General features: G+C 45.6%; 1 protein-coding gene across 1 annotated transcript in view; it reads right to left on the reverse strand.

Moving 5' to 3' along the window:
• The window catches only part of SNX29 (sorting nexin 29), a 447,929-nt gene that overhangs the window by 379,149 nt on the left and 48,434 nt on the right, over window positions 1–20,346 (reverse strand). Inside the window, exons 5-7 of the mRNA XM_081089509.1 lie at window positions 7,086–7,266; window positions 3,916–3,986; window positions 2,369–2,617 (exon numbers count right to left, since the gene is read on the reverse strand). Of these exons, the coding sequence (XP_080945635.1) occupies window positions 2,369–2,617; window positions 3,916–3,986; window positions 7,086–7,266 (501 nt within the window). The remainder of the gene's footprint in view (window positions 1–2,368; window positions 2,618–3,915; window positions 3,987–7,085; window positions 7,267–20,346) is intronic.

Below are 20,346 nucleotides of genomic sequence, written 5' to 3' on the forward strand. Positions count from 1 at the left end.
ACCCAGCAATTCCACTTCTGGGTATTTATCTGAAGGAACCTAAAATACAAATTTGAAAAGATATATGCATCCCTATGTTCACTGCAGCATCATTCACAACAGCCAAGACATGGAAGCAACTTAAGTGTCCATTGACAGACAAATGGAAAAAGATGATGTGGTACATATATACATTAAAATTATCACTCAGCCATGAAATATGACCATTTGCAACAACATGAATGGACCTAGAGGGTTTTATGCTAAGTGAAATAAATCAGATAGAGAAAGACAAATACTGTATGGTTTCACTCATATGTGAAATCTAAGAAACAAGAATAATAAACAAAACAGAAATGGGCTCACATATACAGAGAAAAAAATTGATAGTTGTCAGCCGGGAAAAGGGTGAGGAGATGTGTGAAAATGATGAAAGGGATTAAGAAGTGCAAAATGCTAGTTATAAAAATAGTCATGGGGATATAAAGTACACCACAGGGAATATATTCAATAATATTATAGTAACTATGTATGGTGTCAGATAGGTACTAGACTTACCTGGGGGATGGGGGATCACTTTATGGTATAGAAATGTCTAAACACTATGTATACATATGACACTGGTATAATATTATATGTCAACTGTTATTGAAAAATAAATTTTAAAAAATAATTTTAAAAATATGCCACGGAGCAAATGTTAAAATTGTTCCTCTAAGCAGTTCTTCTAAGTACTTTGATCCAAAGGATATTATCATTATTGAAATGATTTTCATTGCTTCACTTTGGAAAATACTGGTGGGTGAAACCAAGAAAACCAGTTTGGGGCAGTCGTCAACTGTTCAATGACCACAAATTCCTCCCATCCCTGCAAAATATCCCTTCACCATGGGACTCTGCCACACCTTCCATTGCGGGTGTATCTATTTCTCCACCTTCTTGAATCTGGAATGGCTAGTGTTCTGCCTTTACCAATGGAATGTGGCAGAAATAACGGTGTGTGAGTTCTACAGGGTCTTACACCCTCTTGAAATCCTGCCCTGAAACTACTATGGAAGAAAACTGATTTAGCTTATTGAAGGGTGAGAGGCCCTGTGTAAGAAAACTGAGATGCCCCAGCCAATAGTTAGCACCAACTCCAGGCACAGGGGGGGCGTCTGGGATCTTCCAGCTCAGCTGCCAGCCAATGCAGCTCCATGTGAGCCCAGGTGACACCAGCAGAAAAACCATCCCGCCAAGCCACACGCAGAATCATAAAAAAATAATAAATCATGGTTGTTTTAAGCCACTACATTTTTTAAACTGTTTGTTACACAAGGCCAATGGAAACAGAAAATAAGACTGCCTTGGTGACCAGTACTTAGATGAGCCAGTTTACACATCTTAATCATCACCCTGAACCTATTCCCAAAACTCCATCCCATCTAAACCAATGTGTGACATGCTTCACCCGGGCATTACAACTCTGGAGACAATGTCAAAAGCAGGGAGTCCACAATGAATGGAAAAACACTACTTTGGGTATACAAATTCCATTGTCTCTGTTACACAAAGCCCTCATAGTCCTGCTTCTATCTCATTAACCTGGGAACTCTGCTTGGGAAGGAGAGGGCAAACAGATAAAGCCAGTGTGTAGCAAAGACACCATAAGATTCTGAGTTCTCAAAATCATTAATAACCCCAAAGGGATGACCATCATTACTGCCTTGTTTAAGGCATTTGAGAATACCAAGACTAAGTACTAAACCCCAAATTTACAATTTTTCTTTATCAAAATTCTGGATGTCCCAGAAGGCTCAGGGCGGTTATAAACATGTCACAAAATTAATCTTAATTAATTAATTAATCCCTTTCCCTGGCCTCCACTTAAATGTCTTCCCCCGCCAAAAAAGGCAAGCCCAATAGTATACACTCTCCATAGCACCCTATGCTTGGCTTCCATCCCATTTATCAGGATAATTAATTATATATATAATTTGTCATTAAATGTCTACCCACCCATCCCAAAGAAGACTGACAGCTGAATGCCGGTAATCTGTCTTACTTGGCTCATAGCCTAGCACACACAATGCATTAAATGAACAAATGAACGAATGGACAAAGGAATGAATAAATGAAGATCAACCTCATCTGGCTTCCCGTGGCCCTCACACCCTTGCTTTCAGTTTGTTCTGGCTGACCTTTTGCTCTTTTACCCTATCATCTTCCCATCTAGGTGAGGCTCTTTCTCAGTAAGGGTAAAAAAAATAAAAATAAATGTGAGCTGAGAATGCAAGTGCGTCAGATTCAGGCCCCTTGGCACTTTCAGGTGACGAGGTGTGTCCATCTGGGCCACGGCCTGTCATCCTTTACCTGGCCCCTCTGCTCTACCTCACACGCTCTCCCTCACCTGCACTGACGTGCTTGGACATGACGGGCAGGGGGTCGGTCTCCTGCTCAGGTTTGATGAGGATGGAGACAGCAGAGGACGCCGTGATCTCCCGGAAAAGGCTGCTCACTCCTTGCGTGGACTCCTTCAGCAAGGAAGTCACATTCTGCGTTGATTCCTTTAAGAGGTCCGAGACAGTAGGAGCAAACTTGCTCTGCCCATTTAAATCCTTGTTGTCAATGTTGATCGCGAAGAGGATGGAGTTCAGACCTTCCGCACAAAAAGAAAAGCATGGAGTGTGTGTTGTTGGACAGTCACGCCTCTAACATGACAAACAAGCTGCAGACAGTACAGTGCACAGGAGGGCACACACTGATCTTAGACGCTGATTGAAACCTCCCAAAACTGGGGTCAGTAGACAGCAGCTATCACAGCAGCTGAGTCACTCCAAATTCTCTTCCTCTCTGTAGGAGGGAAGGTAAGCCATAGGATCTGAGGTCAGACTGCCTGGATTGAATCCCAGCACTGCCACGTATAAGCTACGAGACCTTGGTCAAGCCATTTATAACCTCTCTGAGCTTTAGTTCCCTTATCTGTAAAATGGGGGCACAATATCTCTTTCACAGGTTAACTATAAAGACCATCACCTACCAAAAACACTCAGCTCAGTAAGCAACCACAAAAGGTGCACCAATGTCATTAGTAGCATTGCTTATGCAAAAATTTGCACTGGTATCCTATGACCCACAGGAAATCACGGTCAAACCCTGACTCTTCCTCATCAATGGCCTAGGCCCGTGGTCGGCAAACTGCGGTTCACAAGCCACATGCGGCTCTTTGGCCCCTTGAGTGTGGCTCTTCCTAAGCCTTAGGAGTACCCTAATTAAGTTAATAACAACATACCTACCTATATAGTTTCAGTTTAAAAAATTTGGCTCTCAAATGAAATTTCAATCACTGTACTGTTGATATTTGGCTCTGTTGACTAATGAGTTTGCCGACCACTGGCCTAGGCTAACATAACTCTCAATATGTGGGCCTTGGTGCAAACTTTCAGGAAAGAAAAAGAAAAAGGAGGTAACAAAGGAATTAGAAGAAAGAAGCAAGCTGCCCACTTCTGTTAGGTGGTTTTACCCTTTGAGTTCAAGTCAAATGATAAACAATTTAATAATTCACAAATAAACATCATCCCAGGTTTGCATGTTGACAAATGGTGCACATGACTATCACATCTGATTCTCTCACAGCCCCATATGGCGATGGCCGTGCCGTCCAGACCCCCACCTTGCAGAGGAGGAAAGTAACGGTAACAGCATCTGCCCCAGGTCCCCAGCTGGTAAGGGGTCGGACCAGGCTTCAAAGGCAGGTCTCCTGTCTCCAATCCCCAGGTTTTATATTACACTTGCAAAGCCACAGCAAAAAACCCTCAACCCCATGCTCTCCCTGCCAGGGTATCAAATTCAATGCCATTTGAGGAAGGGCAGTGGCAAGTGCCTCAAGTTGCTGAGGAATAAGGAAAATCCCTCCTCTGCTTCACAGGACCCATCACCCGCCTTGCCCGGGCTTACCAGCTGCCATGGTAGGAAGCATGCTAGACCTTTCTTCGTCCATCACAAAAGACCAGTCTTCATAAAAAGTGCTGCAAATTGAAAGAGAAAGGGGAAAGGCTCTCAATAGTGGCTCTCTGTGCCCATTAGCCAGACAGTTCCATTATCAGGCTTCCGGGAAAAGCCATGCCTGGTCATGGCAGAGTGAATACAGGAGTCTCTGCTGGGATGAAGCTTCTGGTTATAAACTAAGGACTGACTGCACAGACCCTACGACTTCCTCATTGGTCCCCCGAGATCGTTAGAGTCCCCTGAGCTTGACAGCACTGAAATAGGCATGAAATGTAAACGTGGTGTTTATGAAGCAGCAGACGGGGACAAACAGAGGGGTGACTTCCACTCAAGCAAGGTCTCCAAAAGACAGACAGGAAGTCCAAGCGGGGCTAACACAAGAAGAGAGCATTTCAGAAAGAAACTATAAAGTCCACGGTCCATCAACCACAGCATTTGTATGTAATATCTGCTTGGGCTATAGACCCAAAAGCCCAAGTTAGGCTGGGAAGCTCAAAAGGCCCCACAAATCTAAGTGGGAGAAGGGACCAGAGAGGTCTACAGAGTCTGTCCAAGGTCATTCAGCAATAAATGCAGCTCAAAAGCAGGTCTCCCCCTTCCAGTTCCCAGCTCTTTATCCAGCCCCTGCTAAGCGGTAACAAGCAAATGCCCTCAAACCTCTGACTTCCCCGCCAGGTCAGAGAACTCTAAATGAGTGGAGTCAGAGTTAAATTTCACTAAAGCACAGTCCGTGGTGAGTGAGCTGTACTTCGGCAGGAGGCTGGACACAGGTGACTGAATACAACTAACAGAAAGAGAGAGGACACGCGTGCTCAGTACATGGACCGAGCAGAATGGCAGGGGAAGCACAAACCACGCGTCCAAGCTGGCCCGGCAACAGTACCTCTGATTCCCCAAATTTTGATCCTTTAAAAATCTGAGTCCATTTTCATGTACGTAAATGAATTTGGTTTTCCCACAGCAAAGTAGATTAAAGTGACTAGTGATTTAGGTAAATTCAACTATGATTCTTAACAGCTGGATTCACTTCAACTGCTCATTGTTAATTCAACTTTGATGTGGAGTATACAACTCTGAGCTACTTGCAAATGATGTGGTGGGAAGAGCTTGATTAGAATTCATTTTTAGGAACATGAGTATGTTCTCCTTAATTAATGCTAGTTAACGCTCAGGAGGTACACACAGACAGTCACCTCAGACCCCAGGCAGCACACAGATGCAGGCAGCACCAGGCGTCCTGGCCCCACCCCTCCCATTTCAGACCCACAGAGCCTGAGCATACAACTGGACAAAGCACCCCAGTCAGCATCAATGTGAGAACTTCAAAGGTATCTGTGAGAGCCCTAGCACACGATCCCAGAATGCCTATTAAATTACCAGAAGAGAGGTGACCCTAGGGGCTGAAGAAACAGAGGAGAGACTTGAGACATGGAACGTATCACGGTACTAATGAAATGCCAACTTATTGAGCTAAATGGAACGTCACTAATGAGGATGTGGGCACTGCTGATGCAGAAGTTACTCAAGGAATCAGGGCAGGATTGATCACTGTCCTTTTGTATCGTCAGGTGACAAAAAACTACAAGTCTGGCCCACCATTCTCAGAGGGAAAACAACAGCCAAAGTCAGAGAGAGAGACAGGGAGAGAGAGAGAGAAACATCACAGACATCATGAGCACAGGAAAAATGACAGGAATATCAATGTTTTTGGAGAAAATGTGGCTGACTGTGCTACCATGGAGCATATTCAGTGCCCTCTCCCCATCGCTGTGGCATAACCACATCTCCCCACCCTGCCGAGCTTGCCTGACCAGTGCATGTGAGGAAGTGAAGCATCACTTTGGGCAGAAGCTTTACGAGCCAGTGCTTAGTGCAAGCACATCTTTATAGAGATGGAGCCTCCATCAGCCTGGGTCCCTGCGATGAGAATCCCTGTTCACCCACGAGAGACATGAAGCAGAGGGAAGAAATAAACTCGGCTGTCTCAAGCCACTGTGGTCTTCATCATGTTTGTTACGGCAGCATAACCTGGCTAGTGCTACCTGACAGAGTGAACTTTATGATCAAAAAAAAAGAAAATACAATAAAATGGGGGGGGGGTGTTTTTTAATAACCAATGACTTCTCTTCCCAGCTTAAAGCTTCCATATTTTTTTCAGTCAGTTTGGTATTGATTAACAAAAAAGGAAAACAGAAACAGTTGTAAAGACAAAACGTGAAACTGGGCAGGAAACACCCAATATCTAAAGAGAAAGAAATTGCCCTCCCACGAGAGACATGAAGCAGAGGGAAGAAATAAACTCGGCTGTCTCAAGCCACTGTGGTCTTCATCATGTTTGTTATGGCAGCATAACCTGGCTAGTGCTACCTGACAGAGTGAACTTTATGATAAAGGAAAAAGGAAAATACAATAAAATGGGGGGGGGGGGTGTTTTTTAATAACCAATGACTTCTCTTCCCAGCTTAAAACTTCCATATTTTTTTCAGTCAGTTTGGTACTGATTAACAAAAAAGGAAAACAGAAACAGTTGTAAAGACAAAACGTGAAACTGGGCAGGAAACACCCAATATCTAAAGAGAAAGAAATTGCCCTAACCGGTTTGGCTCAGTGGATAGAGCATCAGCCTGTGGACTGAAAGGCCTCAAGTTAGATTCCGGTCAAGGGCATGTACCTTGGTTGTGGGCACATCCCCAGTAGGAGATGTGCAGGAGGCAGCTGATCGATGTTTCTCTCTCATCGATGTTTCGAACTCTCTATCCCTCTCCCTTCCTCTCTGTAAAAAAATCAATAAAATATATTTTTAAAAAAATAAAGAGAAAGAAATTCTGAACTGGAAAAGAGCCCGAACTCAAATTCCATGAAGTGAGGAGCAGGCTGTGATCTGTGACCATAGATCACACCCTACACCCCAGCCTTATTAATAACGAGCATGTAAGTGCTTGCTCTATGCAGGTGCCGTGCTGAGCCCTTTACAGGCCTTCTCTCATGTAACAAATGGGACTGACTGTGAGCGGGGGGGGGGGGGGGGACCCTAGGGTGTAAATCCAGGCTTTTGACTCCAGGTTCCGTGGTTTCAACCACTCGCCTACACGCCCTCCCAGAACCCCACCAGTGGGTACCTGAGCCTGCTGCGGTCGGCCAGGAGCATGTGCAGGTAGCGCTCCAGCGAGTGTTCGTTGAGGGCGCAGCGCAGCCAGGCCCGGCCGCGGCCCACGTCTGAGGCGATGTGGCGCAGGGAGTAGAAGCGCTGCAGCTCGTGCTTGCTGAGGACCTCCTTCACGTAGAACCAGAACACGGGCTCTGCGGAGACAGCGGGACAGGCGCTGTGGCCCTTGGCCTGGGATGTGCATCGCATCGCCTTCAGTAACCTTCCCTGAGCATCTTTGAAGATTGTAAAAGAACTACTTCCTTAGCACAGAAAAGGAAGATACCAAAGAGTATACAGAAAATAAAAACGACCTCAAGTCCACCATCCAGAGATGGCCACTGTTAACATCTTCAAGTATTTCCTTCCACTCTTTTTTCTGTACTTTTTTTTATACAAAATCAACATCTGTGATAGGATGAATTATAACCCCCAAAGATAGTCATGTCTTAATCCCTGGAACCTGTGAGTGTTAGTTTATATGGCAAAAGGGACTTTGCAGATGTGATTAAGTTAAGGGTCTGGAGAAGGAGAGGTCATTGATTATTCTGGGGAGTCTCTGTGGCCATAATCATCACAAGTATCTTTATAAGAGGGAGGTGGAGGGAGATCGGACAGAAGAGGAGCAGGTGACATGGAAGCAGAGATTGGAATGATGCAGCCAGCCATAGCCACGGAATGCTGGAAGCCAGAGATTCTACCCTGGGGCCTCCAGAAGGAACCAGCCCGATGTCATCTTCACTTTAATCCAGTGAAATAGGCTTTGAACTAAGCCCTTCGTAAGTGTAAGAACATTAATTTGTGTTGTTTTCAGCCATGAGCTTTCTGGTAATTTGTTATAGTAAGTAACTAATATACCATTGTATTGTGTGTATTGTATATGGGTGCATATGTATACATACACGTATATACAAATACACACACACACACATAATTTTATACCCTCATTTGTTTTTTCTCGTCTTTATTATGAACATTTTCCTGTAACATTTAAAGATCTTTGGCAATATGATTTTTGATGGCTTCCCTGTTGTTTATTTCTCTACAGCTGGGAACATGTTATGTTACCAATTTTCCCTATATACTGCTTTGAACATCCTTGTACATAACTAGTTGTCCTCATTTCCAATTCCTTAGGAGAGAGTTCCATAGGTCGGAGAAAGGAACAGGTGTAAGGCTGTAAGGGAAAGCTAAGAAAGTTTGTTTTTATCCATAAAATAGTAATTGTACCTCCTCACATCCCCCCTGTTTTTATCCACACCCACAAAGATATTTTTCTAGTTGTAATTCTAGTGTATACCTAATTTTGTAATCAATTTTCTTTACTTCACATCAACACTTTTACCTGCTGCCAATAACAGTAACAGCAGCAACAGCCAATACTATTTATTAAGCATTAAGTCCACCAGCCATTGTAGTAAACATTTTATATCTGAATTCAGTCCTCATAACCACCAAGGTCATGTCCATGTCAAAGGCAAGGTCCAAGGCCTGGACAAGTGAAGGAACCCACACAGCAATTCACAGTAAGCAATACAGCAGAAGGGACTGAGAGCTGTCGAACGACAAACCACAAAATCACCCTGCCTTGCCAAGTGAGGAGGGCGTCTACGTTCTTTAAAATGATCCTGTGCACAAATGCTCAATATACTAAGAGAGAAAATACTGAGTCTGTGACCAGACAAGGATTCTAATCCAGGAGCCTAACAGGTCCCAAGACCCCTCTGAGAATGTGGCAAGGTGTGTGAACCTTCCCTCCAGAAGGATGTGCATACACACATCACACACTGGGCGTTGGGTTAGTACGTTCGCTCTAATATTTCAGCTCAGCCAGGAGCCATGGACTGGGCGAGACTATGGCCTAGTAGGCAGAGACTGGAAGGACTCGTCTCCAACAAACTTCCAGACTAGTGGACAGAACAACAGGTGAAAGATTGTTCAGTAGAATGACCCTGAGCAGGTCACTTAAACATGATAAGGTTTGGATTCCTCTTCCTTAACAAAAGGCCCAAAGTGCAGAACATCTGGGTTCCTGAGGTAACTGGAGAAAAGGGAGGTAAAGCACTGAGCACAATGCACAGACCATGATGACTAACCATCGTTTACTTAATAATTACCTTCTTATATGAGAGCATTTGTGTTGTTTCCTCTTTCCCTTTTTCTATTAACAGTATCTAAATGTGTATGTACAGGGAGTGTGCATACATACTTCTGGATGGATCATGCCAACCTCTGGGATCATTTACAATAAACGTCCCAAGAATGACTAGAAAAGCCACCAACAGGGGAGTTCGCTCAGGACCATCTTCTGTCTCGATGCCTAAATGCGACACTAATCCCTTTCCCAAACCCAAACTGCACGAGTGTGCTAACAGCCTTCTTTCCACTCGAAGCCTCTCTCAGAAACCACAGCAGGGGGAGTTTGGTGAGAGCAGTACTCTGAGTGGGCCCGTCAGCAAACCTGTTTTGAAACACACCAGACAACCATACGGATATCCATCACCTTTAGCATCAAGTGACTTACCCGCCATCTCTCTTGAAAACTGCAGTCACCTCCCTCTGACCTTGAATGCACATGAAACACTTCAAGGTGTGTTTTCACCTCTCAATTTCCCAAATTGCTTACCGCTACAGAAGGCTTCTAAAGCTTGCCAGAGCGATGCTGATGATAAGAATTATCTCAGCAGGGCTCCGCTTCCACTGCCAGAATTAATGTGATCTATTTAAAGTGCAGCTCACCTGCCACTTAACGCTCGCAGTGTCTGTAATTTAATTTGGAAATATGCACCGATGTCTTGCTGCTTTGAAACAAGGGGCTAATTCTAAAAGTGGGTGAGAGCTTCTGGCTCTCTCAACTTCTGAAAGCCATCTGCCAACCAGAACAAAGAGCCAGGAAGGGGTGACTGAGGCTAGCCACCTGGGGCCACTCGTTAACAGAGGATAACTAATAGCTCAGGGCCTTTGGCAAAGTTTCTAACAGGCCTCAGCTTTAATCAATGCCAAAAATTCAAGAATTCATGCTTTGGAGTCCAAAGAGGACCAAAACCTTGCCTCAGATTCTATGTAAGATTGTGTGACCTTGGGCAACTTATTTTGTTCTTCATCTTCCTCTTCTATAAAGTGAGCTTTGCTCTGAGGGAAAAGAATAAGAGAATAAAACATACATGAAAAGCACATAGTGCCAAGGCAGACAAACAATATCCCTTTCTTCTGAAAGCAGCACCCCTCTTTCCTAAGGGACTGACTGTGTTCTGTCTGAAGGTGCCTTCTGGCTACACACCTTCCCTTCCTTACCGAGGTGGGCAGGTAACACAGGCTGGGCAATGGCCTGGCCACAGCCGGCCCTAAGCCTTGACATGCCTCACTAGCCCACCCTCATCCGGGCCTTGTTTGATATTTTGCACATGTGGATTTTTATTGTATTAATCTTGATTTTTTTAATATTGCAAGATAGATATTCTTTATCTGGTTTGCTGTTAGCGAGGTAGCTAGTAAGAAAGGGAACAAATGGACCTGATTCACTGGGAAGCCACAGCACGCCCAGGCCCCCAGGGAAGGCGGCACCCTCCACCAAGGGGACCTAATTCCAGAGCAGGCAGGAAGAATCTCCCTGGAACAACCCAGGGAGTTTGAGGGAGGAGTGGGAGAAATTCCTTTACTAGACACATGGGCAGTAGAAACCGATGACAAAGCAGAACTTTGAGGAAGGCGCAGTGGTAGCCAAAATGGTGACATAAAGGCATCTAGACTGGAAACTCTGAGAAAAGGGCCAACCTGGATGGGGAGGACCCAGCATGAGCCCAAGAAGGACTGGGAAAGAGATTGGTTAGTCTGAAAGAAAGCCTGCTCTCTCCCAAGCCTGAGATAATATAATTCTTGGTAGCAAGTGTTCACCCATTCGTTGGCAGCGTAGCAGCCATGGGGCTCCGACAGCAGGCCTGAGCGCGGCAGGAGCCCTGGGTGATGACATCACAGTTTGGGTCCTGATCTTCCTGGTCAGCACCGATGCTCACCAGGCCCAGGACTTCCTCCACAGTGAGACGAGCTAGGCCACCCGGCTGTGGATGAGACACCCGGCACCTGGGGAACAGTCCTTTGCTTTCACTCCAATCAATCTACCTCTGCATCTCATTCTCCTGCTCGTGGGTCCCTCAAACGCTTTTTTCGTGGCGTGGAAGAACCCTATTTCCACTGACAACACTCACGTAAAAGTTGTGGCTAAAGTGAGTGCCTGACTGGCTTCATCCCAGTCCCAGTGAAACCGGACACCCAAGGGGTCTGGGCTGCCTGTCACTACTTAAGCCAATTAAGCAGAGACAAGGCTGATTCATATATGACCATTTATTCCAATAATGCCGGCGGTATGGGAGAGAGCAGGTCATCCACAAAAATTTGCTCTGCAGGCTCCCCCCGCCCCCCCCACCATAAACCAGCTGCTTATATCAGGTAGGACAAAGCTTACAATGGGGAAGTAGGGATTACAGGCATGAGGAAGTAGGCTATGCAGACTGTGTTGCGACTCAATTGTGTGGGCAACAAGGTTGTTCATCTTTCCATGATAACAGGCAGTTCTTGAATGAGAATGGACAGCATTCCAAGGTTATCTCCCAGGTCCAAGGTTGACTCCTGGGTCCCAAGGGCATACAGTCCCCAGCCAGATTAGAATGTCCTTTCTTTTAACCAGAACAAAGCAATCACAGTTAAAGCATGATTAATATTTCCCATAACCACAGCTAGTCCCCTATATTCTATTTTTGCCCCTAAAATCAGCCCTGGACACAGCATCTGCCCCACAACCAAGGGTCCTCCCTACAACTTCTACCTGAACCAGAAGTGAGGCCTTATCTCCGTCCAAAACCGAAGTCAGCAAACAATGACCCAAGGGCCAAACTCAGCCCACCACCTATTTATGTAAGTAAAGTTTTACTGGAAAACAGCCACCCATTTGTTAATATATTATCTGTGGCTGCTTTCCTGCTACAACGGCAGAGCTAAGGACTGTGAGAGACCTACGGTCTGAAATGCTATCTCATCCCTTAAGGAAGAAGTCTGCCAACCACTCTTCTAGAAGTAGGAGCTCTGATAATCTTGTAAACCTGGAGCTACCTGGGACCATTTTCCCCCTATCAGGTAGAGCAAGCCCACCTAGGAAAGATGCCAACCCATAGAAGAGTGGGCTCAGAGAGACAGAGAGAAAGGTGTGGGGATGCTGAGCCCTAACCAGCTCAAGCCCTAGATTTCTCAGTTACTTGAATGAATAAGTGCCCCTTTTTTCTTTGTCTATGTGGCTTGCTGTCACTCATAACCAGAAGAAGTCTAATGCAGTGAGAGAGGGTATGTTCTTCAATCATCTAACAATTATTTATGGAGACTGACAACAGGCCAGGCACTGAGCAATGCCTGTGTGCGCTGAAGGGGCAAATGCGTTGCTCAAAAATAAACAACAACGGCAAAAATAATTGCTCAAGAAAAAAAAAAAACAACTACAAGGTTGTAAACAAATAAAGGCTTTTTGTCTCACATACCTAGCCTAGAAGTAGACAGCAGGTTCAAAGGCTCTGTCACAGGCAGAAGCTCCAAACTCTTGACATTCACCTCACTGTCTCAGAGGACTGTCACCACAATCAGAGCCAGAAGAAAGAGGACAAGACAAGCCTTTTTGTTGTGGACCAATGTTTGAGAGAGTAAGACCACCGACTCCAATTAGGTCTAAAACAGCAAGTGAGGATTTACTGAAACTGGCCAGTGACTGCCTCGGACTTCTCCACGCAGGGAGCAAGCCCAAACAGCAGCAGCCTTGGGGTCAAGCAAGCTTTTATTTGCACAAACCACAAATATCCATCCTAACTGTTACAATGCTCTACAAGCCACAAACATCCTTTTACAATACTCTATTCAGGGTTCTCACGCACAGGTGTGCTGACCAGGGACTTCCAGGGCCATGCATGGCCACCCATCCTTAGCCATATCCTTGGTCTTGTCAAGTCTCAGAACTCGGAACAGGTCACCTCAACCTTTGCTAAGTCTAAAATTTTCCCACAGCTACTTTAAGTTTGCTTTAAGCCTAGTGCACTACATTTTTGAGGATCCACCAAACTATTTTCCACAGAGTCTGCACCATTTTACATTGATACTTTTTTGTCTGTGTTAAGATAAAACTGCCTTTAATTCTCTGCAACTGAAATTAAGTGTTATTAATTCCCTTTCAGTTAGTTCTTAAACTTAGATAAAACTTAAATTTGCCAATTATAGGTAACTTGCCCACTTCAGGCTTTTTAATTGTGGTAAAATTCACTTAACATAAAATTCACCATCGTAATCATTTTAAAGTACGTAATTCAAAACTTGATACATTTTTAAAGAATGAATAAAGGCACACCAATGTGAGAGACTTCAGTAGATTTAAATTTTAAAATTAACATCCCTACTGACTCTATAGAACAAAGGCCAATTATCTTGGTAGGAGTAGATGGAGATCACAAAAATAACAAGGAAAAAAGGATGAGTTGCCACTGACGGCCCCGTATGTCCTGGCTCCTCCACAACCTCCCTGTTTTCACTTCGTTCCACTCGCCCTGATACAGCCTCACTGGTCTGGTTGTTCATCCATTATACCTACCCAGCCAAACAGGAGATGAGGCCACCCAAAGATCAGCAACGTAGAAAGCCAACCCATCCCTAAAGAGCCAGAGGAACAAAAGAAAGAGGTAGTGTTACCAGGTAGGACTGCCAGGCAACAGCTGGACTATGGCAGAGGCACCTGGGAGGGGAAGGGAGGAGGGGAGCACCTAAACAGCAGGCCACGTGGGACCTCCACGGACCATGGAGGAAGCACAGACACTGCTGGAGATGCCACCTAAGGGGGAGGTGAGAGGAAGAAATAGTCTAGCTTCCTTCTTCCTCCCACCTTCTAAACTCATTACCACCTCCCACCGGCCAAACCAAAATGGAAGACAATGGGAAGAGAGCCTGGGAAATAGAGCCTGCAAAGGAAGGACAGAGAATAAATAAATTTGAGAGCACCAGCAACTGACTGGTACATGCTTCTGAACTGGTGAACCACCTGGAATTCCTTCCCCTAATAACAGTATGGCTAATTCCCTCATTTTCTTAGGTCTCTATTCAAATGTCCCCAGAAAGAGGCTGTCTGGACACTCTGCACAGAAGGGCAAAACCTCCTCCCGTGGCAGACTGCTAGCTGGTCATCCAAATCCACCCTCCCTTCTTCCTGAACCACCAGACAGACTATATTCCCGGCCTGCTCTACCAGTTTCCCCTCCCCCCAGGTGCCCGTCACAGGCCTGGTTCACTCACTTCTGCCATCTGTCCGGTCCTGTGAGCATCTGAGGCCTGAGTCCCAAACTCTAATACCTCAGGAAAGCCCACTTAGCATTCACCCACATTATACGAGAATCTTCAGCAGTTCCTTCACTAAAAAGTAGGGATCTCCTCTAGCACCAAAGAAGCAGGACTTTTAAAGTTAAGTGTCTTGTTTCCTTCTGGGGCGTAGTACCCCATCCTCTGCTGAAAAGTCATTTCACACTGTCAGGAGCCAAGCAAAGGACCCATGGAACCAACAAGCTGGATAATTATGGACTAAAAACTGACAATTATGAGGCCAAATCTGGGTCTCAATTTACAACACACCAGGATCAAACACCTCTGAAATAGCCAAAGGTCACCTTCAGCCAAGAGGCAGCAGTCCAGCAATACCAGATCCTAATACGTTGGTTGGGACAGTTTCATGCCCCTTAGTAAATAGCCACTGGCCTAAGTCCTCAGGCTCCCCAGCTGCCAAGGACCCTCCCAGGACCCTGTGGACATCCCCATAATCTAGCACCTCCCAGGTCAACACAGAAGCCGGTTAAGGGACAGTGCTCTGGTTTCTGGCTCCCTCCCTAAGGCCAGCAGTTTCCTACCAGCTGTTAAACATGTTTATCACACCCCTGGACAGAACTCAGTATATTCTTAGCACCTTCCACAGACATCCTTCCAAGGACTCTTCACCAGAAGTAGTTGATTTGCAAGTTCACAAATACAACAGAGAAACACAAAGAGAGAACTGAAAACATTATAGGGACGGGAGGGTGGGGAGTTGACTTCCCCTCCATCAAAAGGTTGAGCCCAGGGTTCTCCTGGCACATGCAGCTTCCTCCAAAATTAACTTTCTACAGAAATGAAATTGTAACCCACAGTGACCCAATGAAGCAAAACGTAAATTCTGCTTTGAGTGAAATGCAATGAACCATTTTCAAAAATCCCCACGGACGACCAAGGAAGTTAGTTTTCTAATTTTACAGATGAGGTATGTTACTATCACCTGCTTTTCAGTGGACTTTGAAGATGTCCAGAAAGCAGACAGTGGGGCTCGACTGCCCAAGAGAATGAGCGGCATGGCCTGAGTCTGGGTCCTTGAGTCATTATTCTGAACATAGTTTTTTGGCTGCCAGCAACCTTGCAATACACTGGATGAGCAAGGATGGTCCCAGTCCTTGACCATCGAGAGAGACAGTCAAAAAAACAGGTTTGGCCAGATGGTCTCAGACACAACTCAGCCTAATAGCAGTCATAAACAGTAGGCACATGAGTGTTTGTGGCTCTGTTTCAATAAAACTTTCTTTACAAAACTAGGTGGGGGGGACATAGTTTGCTGTCCTCTGCTCTGAGTGATCATAACTCACTCAAACCTTGATGCTTAATTTACTCATGAATAAATTCAAATTAGGGGGATCCTGATCTTTCAGAGAGCCCTTTTTCTGGAAATAATGTGCCATTATCCTAGATAATAAAAGCCTAATATGCACATTGTCCCCTCAACCAGGAGTTTGAGGGGGGGGACGGGGCCGGCCCGCCAACCGCCCATGGCCCCTCCCCCAGCTGGTCCTGCCCTGGCCGGGGGAGGGGAGGCCCCAGCTGGCAGCCAGCAGCTGCTAGGGACCCTACTGTGCACCAATTTCATGCACTGGGCCTCTAGTTATTAAATAAAAGTAGAAGCTTAGAAATCACAATCATGTAGACCTGAGTAGAAATCCCAGCTCTGCCACACATTATCTCTAAAACATGAAAGCAATTATTTCATTCCTTTGAGCCTTATTTTCTTCATCTGTAAAATGGGGACACTATCATTCACCATGCAGAGTCATTTCAGGAATAAAATGGCATAATGAACATGAAGAATCAAACGAATCCCCTGGGTCACAGGAGCTGCTCAATATGAGTATCTAGCAAACACCAAGAAAGCCCATCTGTGTTCAGCCCATTAATCAGAAAGAGCAGAAAACATCCAGGTGTCATTTCCAAGACTAATGTGCTAATCACCTCTGTCTCCCACTGGGGACCAGGGGCATTTGACTTGGGTTTTTTTTGTTGTTGTTGTTGTTGTTTTTAAATATATTTTATTGATTTTTTACAGAGAGGAAGGGAGAGAGACAGAGAGTTAGAAACATCGATGGGAGAGAAACATCGATCAGCCGGCTCCTGCACATCTCCTACTGGGGACGTGCCCGCAACCCAGGCACATGCCCTTGACCGGAATCGAACCTGGGACCTTTCAGTCTGCAGGCTGACGCTCTATCCACTGAGCCAAACCGGTTCGGCCAACTTTGTTTTTTAAGTTGTCTTACTTTTCTCTATAGTTTAAATTAGGATGTTTTGGGATACAAATAAAAGGCTGAACTCAAAATGGCTTAAAACCTTAGGGAATCTATTATTTTGCATCACATCAAGTCCAGAAGTAGGGCAGCTCCAGAGTTGGTGAATCCGGTAACTGGGGAACGTTAGGCAGGATCCCTGGGCTGCCTTCTTGCTGTACTGGCTTTGTCCTCAGGTCCGTTCCCAGCAAGGTGGCAAGATCATTGCCACAGCTCCGAGCATCAGTCTCAGGCAACAACCCAAGGCCATGTAATAAGCCTTCTTTTGTGTCTCTTTAAATAGCAAGAACCCATCTTAGAAGCCCCTCAGCAGACTTCTTCCTTCTCTTTGGTCAGAACTGTGTCTCATGTCATTTCCTAAACCAACTACCGGTAGGATAATTCTGATGGCTGGGCTGCTCTGACCCAGATTCACTGCCCTGGGGCTAGCTTCTGATCCGAAGCTATTGGCCACCCAGCATCTTTACAAAATCAGAGTTCCATGAGCAAGATAGAAGAGACAGAACTGCTGGGCGGGGAACAACCAGTGTCTGCTGTAATTATTCACACTAACTGGAAGGGGACGTTTAAACAAACTGCAGGACCAGACTCAGAAAATGCAGATCCCCTCTCACCATCACCAAAACGAGCACTTGTATGGACAAATCCAGTCACTCATCCCAAAGTATGAGGAAACAGCCCACACGCTGACAGGGCAGACTCTCACTATTGGGACTTGAATCCTAAAGGTGACCTCATCCCAAGCTTCTCTGGGTCCTTTGCAACCAACTAGCTGGGCAATCTGTTCAAGGGATCTCCGTTTGAGATGCACGCTGCTTCCCTGGCCCACCAAATACTCGACAAGACAAAGCTGAGTTGATGGCATATATGCTTATATTGTCTCGTCTGCCTTACCAACATTTCATAAGTGAGGGATGTTTAGGGTAAAACTCTCCAAGTCAGAAAGAGGAAGAAATCTGAATGCTAAGCCAAAAACAAAAACCATTAAAACAAAACACCTAGCAGACAACAAACCAGGAAATGAAGATATCTGCAGGCACTGATGAAAATCACCGCAAAACTGAAGGAAACTGCCTGCAAACCCTTCCCCAGACTAGTTTCTCTCCGAAGGAAAACGTGGGGCCTGATTTGTAGAACAGGAACCGGAGATGGTCACACACAAGGTGGCACATCTTCCAGCTACGAAAGGTTTGCCTGGGTTAGACCAACTCTCTCACGCACAAAAACAGCAACTTAAAAAGCCAGACAGCATTTTTTTTAATTAAAACAAAAGTGAAGGACTAGGAGGGAAGGGAAGTCCATAGCCACGAGTCCTACATTTAGAGCCTTATTTTGCCCTGGAGGCTTTTCCCATGAAGAGGGAAGCTGGGCTTTCAGTATTCCCACAGGGGCTGAGAGGGGAACATTAGGCTCGGCATGCTGAGGAGAAAGAGCACTGGTAATCACCTCAAGGATGCAGCTGTGCACTGGACTAAACTGTGTCCCCAAGAAATTCATGTCCACCTGGAACCCCAGAATGTGACTTGATTTGAAAAAAGACTCTGAGCAGATGTAATTAGTTAAAATGAGGTCCTACTGGAGTGGGGTGGGAACTAAATGCAATCTGACTGGTGTTCTTCTGAGGCGAGGGCAGGACACGGAGAGACAGACACAGAGGAAAGGCCATGTGAAGACAGAGGGAGACATTGGAGTGATACAGCTACAAACCAAGAACACCAGGGACTGCTGACGCCAAGGACTGCTGACAACCACCAGAAGCTGGGAACACATGCGGTCTCATAGCATCCAGGAGGAACCAACCCTGCTGACACCTACACTTTGGACTCCTGGCCTCCAGAACTGCGAGAGCATAAATTTCTCCCTGTTGTTTTAAGCCACCCAGCGTGTGGAATTTTGTATGGAAGCTCTGAAAAACTGAAAAGCCCAAAGAACTGTATCCCAGAAATAAGGCAGAAGCAGAAATACAGGAGCCCTCACAAATGCGGAAGCCCAGGTGTGAACTGGCCCAATCCTTGACTGAATTAAATTGGTCTCCCTCTACTCTACCTGCCTGAGAAGGAACAGCAAATCCTCTCTGAAGAAAGATAACACCATCTCAAGCTTCAAATTCACTCTACAATCCTTCATACACAACATCTGGCATTTGGTCAAAAATACCAGGCATCTACAAAGACAAGAATATATTCAAAATCCATTATCTAAGAGATGTTTACACTCAAAAGCTACTGAATTTTAGAGAGGAACAGTGCGAACAGTAACAAAAGCGCAACAATAAATGTCAACCAACACTCTTATCTCAAGTGTCAAGGGCAATCGGGGAGATGGAGACCCTGGTGAACTAGAGCACTTTTGCCAACATACAGAGGGCAGGAGTATCAGGCTCCAATCAAAGTCAGTAGTACATGTGGGCCCAGAGTCGCACATCTTCAAGTTTAAGAAAAGTCAGAAATTCATATTTCAACATAATATCTCATATTTTTTCAATGTTGGCAACTTAAAAAAAAATAATTTTTTATGTATACTGTACAGGGCACCCATTTCCAATCTCAGTCCCGCACGCACCCTAACCCCCATGACCAAACGCAGTCATGCCTCTGGCAGACTCAGCACCATTTACAGTACCGTGATTTTCAACATCATTTTAGTCAGTCTTACTTTTTCAGCTTTTCTCTCTTCAAAAGGTAATGTTGCCCATTTGTAAACAGAGCTAAGGCAATAGCCTTGTGGATCAATTCACCCTTATTTATCCTCTCCTGTCACTTTCAATGCAGTTAACTGAGCTAGAGTGGTCTACAGAGGAGGGGCAACGGTGGGCATCAGGCCCAATGCCAGGGGAGGGGGCAGCTGGGAAGAGCCAGGAATTTGACGTCAATCTGACCTGGGTTGGAAACCTCAGCTCTGCCATTTACCAGCTGTGGGAACTTGGGCAGCTTATTAACTTATTTGAGCCTCACTGTCATCCCCTGAGAATAAGGACACCGTCATCTACCCTGGAAAGGAATTACCAAGTTTCCATCAAGCACCAGCTCCAGCAGCTCTGGACTGGACTTTGCAGGCACTTTCTCAGGGGGTCCCTACCACAATCTGCAAGGCAGAGTCTGTTATTAACCTCCTTTTGCACATGAGGAAACAAAGCTCAAGGGGTGGGGGTGTCCCAGAGACCTCACGTGTGACAAGTCACTGAGCAGAGATTTCAACTCTGTGGCCTGACTGTAGAGTCTGATACAAGCTGCTAAGTTACATATAGGGCCTAGCCAGCAGCCAGCAGCCAGCAGGGGCGAAGGAACAGCACGATGCTCATTTCCACCAGGCTTCGTTTGCTTCACTCCGCCCGAAAGGTCATTCCAGCGGCTTTAACAGCCTCAAGAAGCCACTGATCTGATCTTTCCCAGCTCTTAGTTGAAAGCCCACCGCTCCCCTCTCTCGTGAGGCTTTTAATCACACGTTCAACAGCAGGAAAGAGGTTTTCATCAGCCAAGGACTATTCTGCACCGGTGAATGGTTCTTCACACTACCGACGGTGACAGCAAAAGCCCCTGGCAGCCACTCAAGCGCTAACCCAGTTTGGTCCTTCCCTGCTTCTAA

The sequence above is a fragment of the Myotis nattereri genome (assembly GCF_964212035.1).
Source record: "Myotis nattereri genome assembly, chromosome: 4".
NCBI lineage: Eukaryota > Metazoa > Chordata > Mammalia > Chiroptera > Vespertilionidae > Myotis > Myotis nattereri.